The 13,770-nt window shown below is 35.5% G+C and overlaps 1 protein-coding gene across 1 annotated transcript; it reads right to left on the bottom strand.

The window, feature by feature from the left end:
- Nucleotides 1-5,886: 5,886 nt before the first annotated feature.
- On the bottom strand, nt 5,887-12,419 carry LOC111044818. The gene is made up of 3 exons (XM_039434123.1): nt 12,089-12,419; nt 8,591-8,834; nt 5,887-6,544 (listed from the first exon to the last, which is right to left on the bottom strand). The coding sequence occupies exons 2-3, from the start codon at nt 8,809-8,811 to the stop codon at nt 6,283-6,285; spliced, it is 483 nt and encodes a 160-aa protein (XP_039290057.1). The 5' UTR covers nt 8,812-8,834; nt 12,089-12,419; the 3' UTR covers nt 5,887-6,282.
- Nucleotides 12,420-13,770: the final 1,351 nt, after the last annotated feature.

Here is a 13,770-nt window from a genome sequence, read left to right on the forward strand (position 1 = left end):
CTTGTCTATTGTTTGTCATAAACGAATTCAAGTACCTAATCTTTGAGTTCCGTAATTCCTGTTTAACCCTATTTCTAAGGCTCCTATACTCTATCAAACTGTCCAAGTCAAATGTCTTTTTAAATTTTCTATGTGCTTTGTCTCTACGTCCCATCATCTTAAGTATGTCTTCAGTCATCCACGGTACTCGTCGTTTTCTATTAATCCTCCTTGTCACATAAGGTGCATGTTTGTCATACAAAGTCAAAGTCCAATTCTCGAAAGTCTTGACCATGTCATCAACTGAGGGTAATGCTTCAATTTGATGCCATGGAGTCTGAGCCACATCAGTCAGGAAGGCGGCTTCATCAAAGTTTTTGAAGTCTCTATAAGTGATAATTTTCTGTTCTGGCTTGGGTATCTTATGGGAAAGTACACAGTAGATCAAATCATGTCTAGAAATAGCTGGGACTGAGATTTGGCCTGCTTGAACAACCTCATTGGGATCACTAACAATGAGAAGGTCAATGAGTGTGTCTGATTCATTAGTATGATGAGTTGGATCGAGAGGTAAAATAGTCATGTTTAGGCATTGGAAAATTGTAGTCAGTTGAAAGTAGTCAAAGTTACGATTTGTCATGTTCAAGTCGGTGTTCATATCCCCCATAACTAGTATACGGTTATAACAAGGCATAAGAGAAAGCAAGGCATTTTCGAAATCTGTGAAATGACCTATTTTTGGTGGGCGATAACAGATACCAACGAGTAATTTATCAGTACTAGATAAGGATAATTCAAGTAGCATAAACTCTGGTCTGGAACAATACTCTTGTTTAGATGTGATTAAAACTTTTGTTTTGATACCTTCTTTCACATAAATTGCTACACCCCCACAAGCTTTATTTAATCTATCATTCCGGAAAAGATTATATCCAGGCAATGCAACAAAATTTGATGAAATACTAGGCTTCAAAAATGATTCGGAAATTCCGATTATATTGAAGTCCTGAAAACGGAAGATTGCTCTGAGTTCATCAATGTGGCAACTGAGGGATTGTACGTTAAGGTGAGCAGCCTTGAAAAGTTTTTTGAAAGAGTGGAGCTTATTTGCTAGAAACATACCTGCGTCATTATTACTATTATTGAAATAATCATACCTACTTGAGGGCGAGCGAGCTGACGTGTCAGTGAGAGGCATCATGGAAGCAGCAGACCAATCGTGAACCGACCTCAGAACAACACATGACGGGGAAATGGGGATGAAACTGATAAAACTTAACCTAAATGAAAAAGTCTCTTGATTCGAGTGCATTCAGCATGCCTTGACAGTTCGGCTCCCTTCACTATTTAAAGCACTAGTTCAAAACAAAATTCACTAAACACAATAAGATGTAGATGTGTGGAGTTCCGGTGATGAATAATCCTAATGGTGAATAAGACGAAGATTGAGGAAGAACTGGTAGTGGGAGATCTGGTCCAAGTGGAGATAGAGCGAGTAGGTATCCAGTAGTGGAAGAATCGGGTCCAAGTGGAGGTAAGCGAGAAGGAATCCAGTAGTGGAAGATCGAGTCCAAGTGGAGACAGAGAGAGATGGAATCCAGTGGTGGAAAATCGTGTTCATGGTGGAGATAGAGCGAAATGGGATCCAGTAAAAACTGAAAAAGAGAAGAAAAAGCCAGCAGAAAAACGAAAAATCTTTGAAGAAAGTTATCAATTGAGAAAAGATACATAATACAACTGATAATGAATAATATCCCCATAAAATTGAAGAGGAATAGTATGATTCAATGTGGGAAAGAATCGAATATTATATGGATAAATATATGGATATTATAATATAATATATGGATACTAGTAGAAGGTAATCAGATAGAAAGAGAAAAGGTAGAAGATAAATAGATATAGAAAGAGAAATAAACATTTGAACATGCTGGATAGCTAGTGAAAAAATCACAGGGAAAATAATGATAACAATGGGGAAGAAAAGAAGAGAAAGAAGGAATGTGCACAAATTGAGAAGAACTTATGAAACTGAACTATAGAATAAGAAATAGAACATCGTATTGTGATCTTGAATTAATCAAGGAGAGAAGAAGAAGAAGAAGAAAGAAGAAGAAGAGAAGAGAAGAAGAAGAAGAAGAGAAGAGAAGAAGAAGAAGAAGAAGAAGAAGAAGAAGAAGAAGAAGAAGAAGAGAGAAGAGAAGAAGAAGAAGAAGACGAAGAAGAAGAAGAAGAAGAATAGAAAAGAATAATAATCATCATCGCAAACAACAATATTCAAGTAATCATTATAAATATAAGATCAAGAAGAGAAATTAGAAAGAAAAATAAGAAGTAGAGGAGACGATGGAGAAAGTGCTAGATTATTTTAGATGAGTTTTAAATAGGATTGAACGGTGAAGTGTGAAAAAATTATATAGTATTAGAAGTATAATTAACTATTGGGAGTTGCAATAACAATAAAAGTAGTAAATTGAGAACTGTAATATTTTAGTGATGAATGTCTAAGATAACATTAAATGAAACACAGCCCCTATATAAGCATATGAACAGACTACCCACCCCTCCGTTCTATCAATAATTCTTCACACATTTGCTTCTATTGCTCGAGCTGTGGCAACAGTAGGAGATATCATTATGTACACCTAATATAGAAGAGATTACTATCTTTACCTATAGATTACATCCATATCTATAACGTATGTTAATCATCCAATTTATTTGAAATTCAGCATTTCGAAAATTATTAATTATGGAAATAATTTTGGTAAGAGATGTAATAATTATTAGTAAGAATAGAGATAATGATTCTCTAAGTACCCTCTGGAGTATAGTAGTTGATGCATTGAACGTAGTTTTGGGAATTAATATCAAGATAAATTATTAATCAGTATTAACAAATGTGGATCTCCTTAGTTTGAAATAATTGCCTCATACATAATCATAAATAGCAGTGGAAAGATTCATTTATAGAACAGAAAGCCAGCTCATGAAAAATGCCAAGGTATATCTATTGTGAAATGTTTTAATACGAATTTCCTATTTTTGTAGTGAAGGGCACCTTAGTAATCGAATCCTGAAATGATTTAATTTACCTTTATTTTTTGAAGGTCGGTCATCCTCTCGACTGTGTGGACCCTCTTGGATCCTCCCTCGCCGATAGAGATCTTGATCCTCCCGTCCGATGACCAGACATTCCTATGCCCATGACGGTCGGCCGCAGCGTTGAGGATCTTGAGCGCTCCGCAGTCAGATCCTCGCGAATGGTGACGCCGGAACCCTTCAGCTTCCTCTTAGCGTCGAAGATCATCTTCCTGGTCCGGTAGCTGCAGAGTCGAACTATGATGGGTCGGTCCTTGGGTTTAGCTTGCCCTGTTGAGGTGGTTGACGCCTTCCAACGCGATGCGAGCGGTTGACATCCGCCAAAGTCACGGGCACGTTCAGCTTCTTGTTAAAGACATCGAGCGCCAGCAGGTCCGTGTCTTCTTTGTCACTCTCCGGGATCCCAAAATACGTATAGAATGTCGGCGCCCATATTGCTCGAGGTCGTCGACCTTCAGGTGACAAGACACCTCCAGCTCACGAATTCTATCGTGCAGCTGTTTGTTCTCCTCCTTCAATGCCTGAAGTTCCTCGAAAATAGATTTCACAGCCATTGATACAGCACTGTGGACAGACTCTTCGATTTGCTGTCGAATAATGAGGAGGGTCTCTTCGGACAATGCTCCAGAAATAGCTGGCTTCGGAGCATTGACCTCATTCTTCGGTGTGCCTCTATTCGGTCGAACCATCGTGTACCGTTAGGTGGATTTACACTTTTATAGGCGAGAAGGTGAACTGAAGATTTAGGAATGTTTTTTCAAGATAAATAAAAAGAGTGTGAGTTAATCAAAAAATATAATTTCACTATTGAATTAAGCTCGAGAAACTGAATAACTAGATGTATAATTTGAAGTGAATTGAACTGTATAACCCTACGAAATATCTGTTAGAAGACGGAGCCGAACTGACACACGTTTACTCACTCGACATAACCGACAGAGAGGTTTCATCAGAGTTTATCCAAATTTCACTTAATACTATGAACGTGACCGGGTTTTTTACGTGTGAGAATTCTGTCAGAAAATTGTTGAAATTTTGACGCATACTTCTAATATTACAATGTATTAGAGTGAATACGGTTTTTTTGTCAGTAACTGTTTCAAAAAAGATATCATTCAATGTATGTAGATAATCGTTATCATCCTCCATACCAAAATATGAAATTACAAAAACTTAAAATTAACATAATATATGAAAACAAATAAAATAAAATGAAATACAATCAAAAACATTTTCCAATATTGAAACATCTCTATCACTCCGATAAAATAACCTACTTCAGATTTTCAATATCAGCATCGGTCACAATTCTCTGACATCTCTCACCATTCGATTTCCTAACAAACTTACATTTCCTAACAATATTACATTGAATTGCAATTAACCACTCACTGTGCAGTGAAAATTGTGCTATGATTTGAAAAATATTAGATTGAATTGCAATATTAACCACTCACTGTGCAGTGATAATTGATTTTATTTAAGGACAATCTGGATCCCTGAGTGGAACTATTCATGTATAAGGACTAGTATTCTTCAATACGGTTTCAAATTGATTTTATCTGTCTGTTTAAGTTCTGTTGGGGAACGTTATCAATTAATTCCAATTGAAAAAATATCGACTTGAAGATGTCAGGAGTATGAACAATCAGTTCCAGTGTAAAACAGCTATAAACCTTATAAATAGTTCACTCATCTGCAGCATTTCCATTGCAATAATCACCGGTCCATTCTGCAAGACCTCATTGTATCTGTTGTCTGAGAAACATGAATAATATTATGTTGATAAGTTTTACTCCAAAATGTTACATAATTATGTAAGTTGTAATGAGAACGAGAGGATTCTTTAAAGCTCTAAACACTATCCTTTGAATCTATCACACTTTACAACTTGAATCCACATTACATCATCATCATTACAACATTACATCAGCGTTATTAATTATTATCACAATTTTATTATTATGCTCATGGCTTTTTGATAAAGAAATCCAGTAAGAACGTTCTGTTTTGTCACAAAAGTACCCAATGTTATGGAGCCAGTCATCAAGTAAGGATGATGTTCTGTTTTGTCACAAAAGTACCCAATGTTATGGAGCCAGTCATCAAGTAAGGATGATGTTCTGTTTTGTCACAAAAGTACCCAATGTTATGGAGCCAGTCATCAAGTAAGGATGATGTTCTGTTTTGTCACAAAAGTACCCAATGTTATGGAGCCAGTCATCAAGTAAGGATGATGTTCTGTTTTGTCACAAAAGTACCCAATGTTATGGAGCCAGTCATCAAGTAAGGATGATGTTCTGTTTTGTCACAAAAGTACCCAATGTTATGGAGCCAGTCATCAAGTAAGGATGATGTTCTGTTTTGTCACAAAAGTACCCAATGTTATGGAGCAAGTCATCAAGTAAGGATGATGTTCTGTTTTGTCACAAAAGTACCTACAATGTAATATCCTATAGGTGAACAAATACAGAATAAACATTGCCAATTTAGTTGGCTACAGTTTCATTACACATGATGAAGTATTCCATTAAATAATGAATCAGGTAATTGATTCTCCATCATCTATATCTATAATTTTAGAAAAAAAAATAATATCGAGTGACCTGGCTGGGTCAGGTCTGGTGTGTCAGAGTTTTCAGGTCGCAACTGGTCAATTTCAGGGCCGCAGAATATAATATAGAATGGCCAATTCAGCAGAGTATAATATTAGAAGAGAGCCTGTGAAGTATGATACGCACATTTGCAATCAAATGGTATCAAACGATTATCAATAAGGTTGTGAAAAGAAATTTAGAAGCAACATTGAAAATATAACTACTTTAATACTCATACTTACATAACCGTATAGTATGTAAAGCTTACTTGATGTGGGAACAAAACAGAAATAACAAAGTATGCACAATTTTTCCAAATAAGTACATCACCAATAAAAACACTGCACTTGATTTTATCCAAGGAATCTAGAATGGATTGTATTCTAGGAGATTCCTTGTAGATTTCTACTAGGAATTCCTTGTAGAATTGTATTCTAGGAGATTTCTTGTAGATTTCTACGTGGTATTCCTTGTAGATTTCTACGAGGTATTCCTTATAGAATTGTATTCTACGAAATTCCTTTTAGATTTCTACGAGGTATTCCTTTTAGAATTTTGTATTCTTCGAGATTCCTTGTCTAATTCTCTCGTAGATTTCTTGATTTTATCGTTTCTCATTCAGAAGTCTCCTCTGCCTGAGTAAATGCTGTCTGAACAGCTGATAATCATCGTTGAGAAGTTCGCAGGCACTTTGCATGGCTTCCTGAAACGTGGACCGGATTTTATCCTCTCTTCCCGACTGAAGTGCTTCGTACAGACACCTCATCTGAGCCAGGTCGAAGTTTATCTTGTCCTCTGCCATGTCGACCAGATCTTTCGCCTCCTTCTGCAGTCTCATCAGGTGGACGCTCGATGTTCTGCCGTGACTGTAAACGAAAAAAATTAAATAAATAAATGTCTTCAGACAAAAACAGAGTTGAAGGCGGAATTGTTGTGTGAGTCGATGAATCCTGACAATCAAGTTTGTATGAGATCATAGACAATTTAATAACATTTCAATATTATTGAAATAGAACCATAACATAACATGAAGCATAATTAAAATTGTGGACAGTACTTGTCGAAATGTGATTAATTTGAAAGAATCTAAACAAGAGTTCTGCCTCTTGCATCACTAGTCCGGGCGCAAATGTAATGAATAAGGCACTCCGTGGTCATTTTTGGGTAACAGCCGTGGAAGATGTATCAATTTCTCCGTTAGGTATAGCATAATAAGGATCGTGATGATGATAAGTCGAAATCACAAGCAAACACCTCGGAAACAAGATGGCCGCCAAAATTTTCAGGGTTTTGCTATATCGCTTGTATTTCAATAAGCGTTCAAGATATTCAACCGTTTTTCTAGACGAATTTTTTTTTAATCTTCCTCTACAATTTTTGTTTGATAAAATTTTCCTCTAAAACGCATATTTTTTAGTTATAACCTTCAAAAGTCCAAAAAAAAAAAACGTTTTTCTATTTTTTTTAAATTTCATTTCATTAACTTTTTTCGTGCAAGAGATACAGAGAAATTTCAAATCTATGAAATTTAGATCGTTTTTTCAACATCGGAACGATATATCTTCATGCGCTGTAAGTCAAGAAATGAGTTCTCCAGCGCCCTCCAATGAAAACCCTGCACGGTTTCTTGTGCGTTTTTCCATACACATGAGGTAACAAGCTAGAACTATAAAATCGATTTTTTCATGACTACTTTAAGATAGAGACTTGCAAATGATCCCAATCTCTTCGTTACAACAAGCCGAATAAGAATATTGATAATGGAAACAACGAAAATATTCGACATATCATTGAAAAATTCAATATGGCGGTCATTATTGAAAGATTTTTTTATATCGCTTGCTATTTAGTTATTGTGAAAGATATCGGTTTGGTTTTACCACCAAAGTGTTCAGAATTAACCAAACTATGATGTTCGAGAGAATCGACTCATTTCGACCACTCTTTTAATGATTTATTCAACTTCAAAAACTTGAATTTCACTTTCCACCCTATAAATGTATTCGCAGTTGACATACACTCTAGTGTTATGGGGCAGTGTTTTAGTATATTTCCAAAGCTTTAAAATGGCATCTGCTTGGAGGCTTCAAGTCCATATTCCACGGCTGGAGCGTCATCGGAAAAAGAGAGAAAAGTACTGTTTGCAGCGGAAAACACGCTTTTTCCACTGAATGCCAATCCCAACAATTAGAAAACCGTGTAACTCATGACTCCTTGAAGGTACAGACTTGGGAATGGTATCAATCTCTTTGTAATAATGTGTAGAAAGAGATTATCCATGATGGCAATCTCAAAAATGTTTGTCATCATATAAAAACAGGATGGCGGCAAAAATATGTCGATTTTCAAGATATTGTTTCTAATTCTAATAATGTCGAGGATATCGGATCAATTCAGCAATCTGGAAGCTCCCAAATAATCATACTGATACATACCATTTTGTCGATTAGAGTCAGTCGACTGAAGGCTTCCAGAGAGGAAATTACGTAAGTTCAACATGAGCTCTTGAATACTCACTAGAAATTAGAGAGCGCAGGCCGGTTCAGAACGGTGACATTGCCACCGTTGTATTCCTACCACTGTAAGCCTTCTCTGCTGCGCATGTCCCTCCCAAGTCAGAAGTTATTTTGTACGGATTATATCGAATGCTGGCCGGTTCAGAACGGCAACATTGCCGCCGTTGTATCCCTACCGCTGTATATACCCTCTCTGCTGCGCTTGTCCCTCCCAAGTGAGAAGCTATTTTGTACGGAGTCTAGAGAACGCTAGCCGGTTCAGAACGGTAACATTGCCGTCGTTGTATCCCTACTGCTCTGTTTCGCATGTCCCTCCCAAGTCGAAAGTAATTTTGTACAAAGTATAGAGGGAAAAGTTTTCAAAATTTATATTTTTTCGAGTGTTTTTTCACTGACCCTTTGTGATGATGCGGAGTCCGCAGCATGAGCTCGGCTCGCTCCCAGAACTCGAGCGTGGCAGCACTCTCTTCGAGGAACCTCGACGTGAGGAATTCGCGAAAGTATCGCCGTCCATCCCGGCTCTCAATCACGTGATGCAAGTTGTCCGTCCAACGGTCAAAGTCCTCCAACGGGATGCTGCAGCCATCCCCCTCCACCACACAAGGGATGCAGCTCATCGTTTGCCCGCCTCATCACCAATCTAAAAAACCAATAATATAAACTATTACGAACGATAAATCATATGTTTTTAACAATAATTTTGATAATGAAAAACAATGTTCATGCCCGGTTCTACCAAACTCGGTCAAGACATTCGAATTTGGTCAAAATTAAGGACATTTTTACATGTGCACTAACATATTTGTTTTTTGAAATCGGACATCAGTGTTTTGATGATGAAGGAAATCAAATATAAAACATGAATGGGGAGTAAAGTAGAATCAAGAGCATGTAGGTTTTTTGAAATGAAGAATGATGTTAAGTGTTTTGATAATGAAGAATAAGAATAAATAGGGAGTAGAAATGACCAAGCGCGCAGATGAGAAACAAAATCTTTAAAGAGCAATAGGAACACTCACACTGAACGTGTACCTACACTTGCTGGTTGCGTTCAGTGTGTGCAGCAACAGACAAGTCACAACGTGTTTTAATGGCTCTTTCCAGATTTTGTTATTCGGCTCATGTATGATCTGACGTGCACTTGCATAAACGTGCACGCATCCAATGTGATCATCCCCATAAGTTCATGGTTGGTAAAGACGGATGAAACAAGAAACTGAACTCTCTGTCAACTACCTGATTCATTATTCATCTCCTGTCAACTAATATGATGATAAGTCAAATCGAATCAAATAAAAAAAATCAGTTATTTCCTTTAAACATAGAGATACAAGAAAAGGTTCGCATTCAAAGTTACAAGAAATATCCCTGCATAGGCAAAAGCCCAAGTTGATACCTATAAATACAATAGAAGGACCTATCTAAAAAAAAATGTAAGGAGAACATATAATTGATAAGTATTATTGACACTCTAGCGAGAATATACCTATTATACTTAAGAGAATATACCTATATACTAGCCTACTAAAACTATCCTCCATCCAAACCCAATAACAAGTCTGCAGAAGAAGTTTCGCATTTAAATTATTTGACTGTTACTCATTTTTAGTTTGAATTTCAACTCTGAACAACTTAATATTCTAATGACATTCCCAGCAGCCTATAAACTTCAAGAAGAAAGTATTAATTTCACTGTATTTATTTGAAGAGTATATTTCGAATACTGTTTACAGTATAGGCTATTCAAGTTAGTAGATAATAATGAAACAAGAAACAGAACACTCGCATCTAACTGAAGTACTCTTCCATCCAAATGAAGGCGATTCCAATGTTTGTATGTTTATCCCGTATGTTCAATAGTGGACTTGGACCATAATATTACGAGAAACTAGCTCTTCTTTCGAAGGCAATTTGAATGTTTATCCCATTGAGTTCATGAGTGGACTGGGACCATATAATATTACGAGAAACTAGCTCCTCTCATACAACAAGATTATCAGATTCTTCACATACTCAAATTGCATTTGCATCACAATAATCTCTTTGTTGGTGAATGGCCCGTTTCCATAGATAGATTTGTTATATATATATTTTTTTCTATCGTAGCGATATTAGGCTGTCAATAATGTGTAGAGTATGAAACATACTACATTAACCAAATCTTGAAGTAGGCCTACCAATTCGATCACTTCTTACAACAGTACAGTATGGCAGAGCAAAACATAATTCCTTCACTAAATATTGTTCTACATATTTATTAATTTAATAATAGCGTCAATATGTAGATTTGACTGGAATAAAACTCTATTCTTTCAGTTTTTGAGGAGCTCTTCAATATCAATCCATATTTAACAAATTTCATGAATATTGTTAGCTGGAATCGTTCAATGGGCTTTATATAAAGCATAATAATCTATGATGATATCTCTGATGGAATGCTGGATCTGATAGGGGTATTGATGGAAATGCTGCACGCCATATGGGAGAAAATTAATGTGGCCCTCATTCATTGTAGAGGTCAAAACAATCCGATGAAATCAATCAAAAATTAAGCTTAGAATTTCTCTCTATTGACAAGCTATATGCCCTATAAGCTAAGATTTAACTTATCTACATTATTTACCAGCTCAACTATCCAGTCTGATTGGAAAAAAGAAAATATAATGGTTCATCATCATGGGCGTTCCGACTTGTCACTCAAAAAGTTGTCTTCAATGGAATCAAAGAAGGATTTGATATAGAGAGATAGTGACAGGATTGATAGCAAGCGATAGACTTTGATAAAGCTTAACATTCGTCTCATACATTTTTTATGTTTTACGCTGTAGCGAGAGATTGTGCAGTAATGTTTATTGAAAACATTTTACCATCGTCTCTTCTCTGAGTAATAAGACTGGAATTATTTAAAGCAATTTTAATACCTGTACTATAAAACTTCACTGTAGGCCTGTCAAATCCGAACAATGAGAAAAAATTAAAATTTAACTCAAAAGTTTTCTCTTCATAAACATAGATTCATATGGATTTAAGTGGATATGCATTGATTAACGAGATTGTACTATTCTGTGAGTTAATCTTTCAAAATGAAAAACAGTAGGTAGGCTACTTTTTAATATTACAAGAAATTAATCCCCAGATAAATAATTATTTCTATAGATAATTATTTTTATAGATAATTATTTCTTTGATTAGATTCCTTAGTTATTGATACCTATTCTGGTTTGTGATAAAAATCAAATATTCTTTATTCGGCTTCGCTTTAGATCCCATAAGGATAGACGTTTGTTTTCTAGAACGCTGTTCTATAGTACATCAACCATTATTGATTAATTTTTAGTTTTCTGTTATTCATTTGATATAATTATTTATATTGTGATAGGCCTTGTCAGTTTTGAGGAAGAGACGTGTCCTGGTAGTCAACGAGAGTCTAATCTACCTGTGTGTGATTTTTTCTAAATAACACCAAATTTTTAGTACGACCTGATAATCTTTCACATTCACTATCAACACCATTTTCAAAAAGTGATGTAAATGTCAAATTGTTTTTTCAGACCTTATTTCTTCTTATTTTTAAATCACACAAATAATATTCTTAGATTGAATATCAGCTGATAAGCAACAAAAAAATCTGTTCTGTATCAAAGAGCCCGAAATATTAGGAGGCCAATGTTCTGAATCGTCTTGTTAATATATTATTTTGACCAGAAATCTCTCAAAATAGACTACTACGTTATTGCAATTCATGCTCAAGATACAAACTATTTATATTCATCAGTTCTGATCTCCCCATCAGCCATATATTTTTCAATGAGTATTGACCATTCAATTTTATTCTCACAGATATCAGAATTTACTCAAACCTAAGCCTACAGAAGATAAAATAGAATAACTCACCATTTTCCAATAAAGGCACTATAATAGAAATACTCTGTTTGTAGGAACTATCACTTTAAATGCACATCGGACTGGCACTGATTAAAATTTGATATCACAACCTAGTTATTGTTGATCATTCTCAAGAAATATGCATCACATGCATTATGCACTTTCACACTGCTGATAACACCGTCACATTTCTCACGCTATTTTATAATTTTATCACTTAAGTTCACTCGGATCAATCCAAAAAAGCACTGCCATCAATCGAAATGAACACTACTCACTTTCCTATATTATCACCACACTCGTACGCTCCTACCATTGCGTACTGAAAAACTGAACACTATTTCTGGCGGGGCCTGTCTCAGGTGTGGCTTTGCCGGATTTAATTTCCCAGTTGAGATACAAAATTCCCTTTTCCCTCTCCGTTTTCGTTACTACCCCTAGCGGGTTCCACATTGAAAAGTCTTCAGAACACCTTGAAATAAGAAGATTGATTAAAAAATATGAAATAAATGGAAATATAGTATGTTCTATTTTAATTTCAACCGTTATTGAATGCAATAATATGATGTTACTGTTGAATTGTGTCAGGTACGTGCGTGGAAAATTGAAAAACCTTCTTATGGAAAATTATGGAAAATTTTGGAAATATGGTTGGTTATATTTTTAACTCGACCACTACTTAATTCAATAATCATAATGGATGCTACTGTTGAATTGTGTAAGGTACCGTACATGTGGAAAATTATTGAAGAATGTTCATACGAAAAATTTTGAAAAGTATTACTTTCCAAGTTTCTGACCATAATTTTTCAATTACATATCCTTTCTTGATGGACGGTCTCTCCATTAGACCTCAATTTATTGAGAAATTGAGTTTTCAATTTATAGTTCTCCCATGAATTCTCAATTTTACTAATAATGCGATAAAAACAGGAAATATCTTGTATACGGTATTTGGCTTTTGTTCGGCTTTAGCAGCTATACTTATTGGCTACTTTATTGTTATAGCAGTGAAAAGTCTCCCTTCGATAAGATATCTCCCAAAATTATAGGCCTAGTACCATACCGTTTTTGCTATTGAACAAGGAATATCTTTAAGAATTTATAATATCTCTCCAACATTGTTTTTTCTGATAGGAAAAGTTTCTTGTTATAAAGAATATCATTGTAAATAGTAATTTATAATATCAATTCAGCAATGTACAGTACTTCAATCTAGACTGAAATGGCTCTAGCTTGACAGGATTTCTACTATGACAAAATTTCCTTAAAAAAAATTACTAAATTGTGAAATTTATAAGAGAAGTCCTATCACGTCAAAGCTTCGCGTGTATAGTTTCCTTCTCCAATACCAACATAACGATACAATAATTCCCTTCATGCCAATCAAAATTCCCTTCACATTTTTTTGTTACATGTCGCCGCAAGGTGGAGGGAATAAAGTTCGCTAGCCAGCCAGCCCCTATAGGCATCAAAATCAATACTGATTGTCGTCTTGCTTATCGTCGTCCGGCAGTCGTCAGACTGTCATTATTTTATCGCAACGTTGTACTCTGTATTAATAGAGTGGATAGCTTCAATAACAAGTCATTATCGAAATTGTACAGTCCAATGTTTACATTACCTATCATCAATGTAAAGACTGTCACCTCACTGCCGACAAATCTCATCAAATATTCAGTTGACTCTTT

This window comes from Nilaparvata lugens, chromosome 8 (assembly GCF_014356525.2).
Source record: "Nilaparvata lugens isolate BPH chromosome 8, ASM1435652v1, whole genome shotgun sequence".
Classification (NCBI taxonomy): domain Eukaryota; kingdom Metazoa; phylum Arthropoda; class Insecta; order Hemiptera; family Delphacidae; genus Nilaparvata; species Nilaparvata lugens.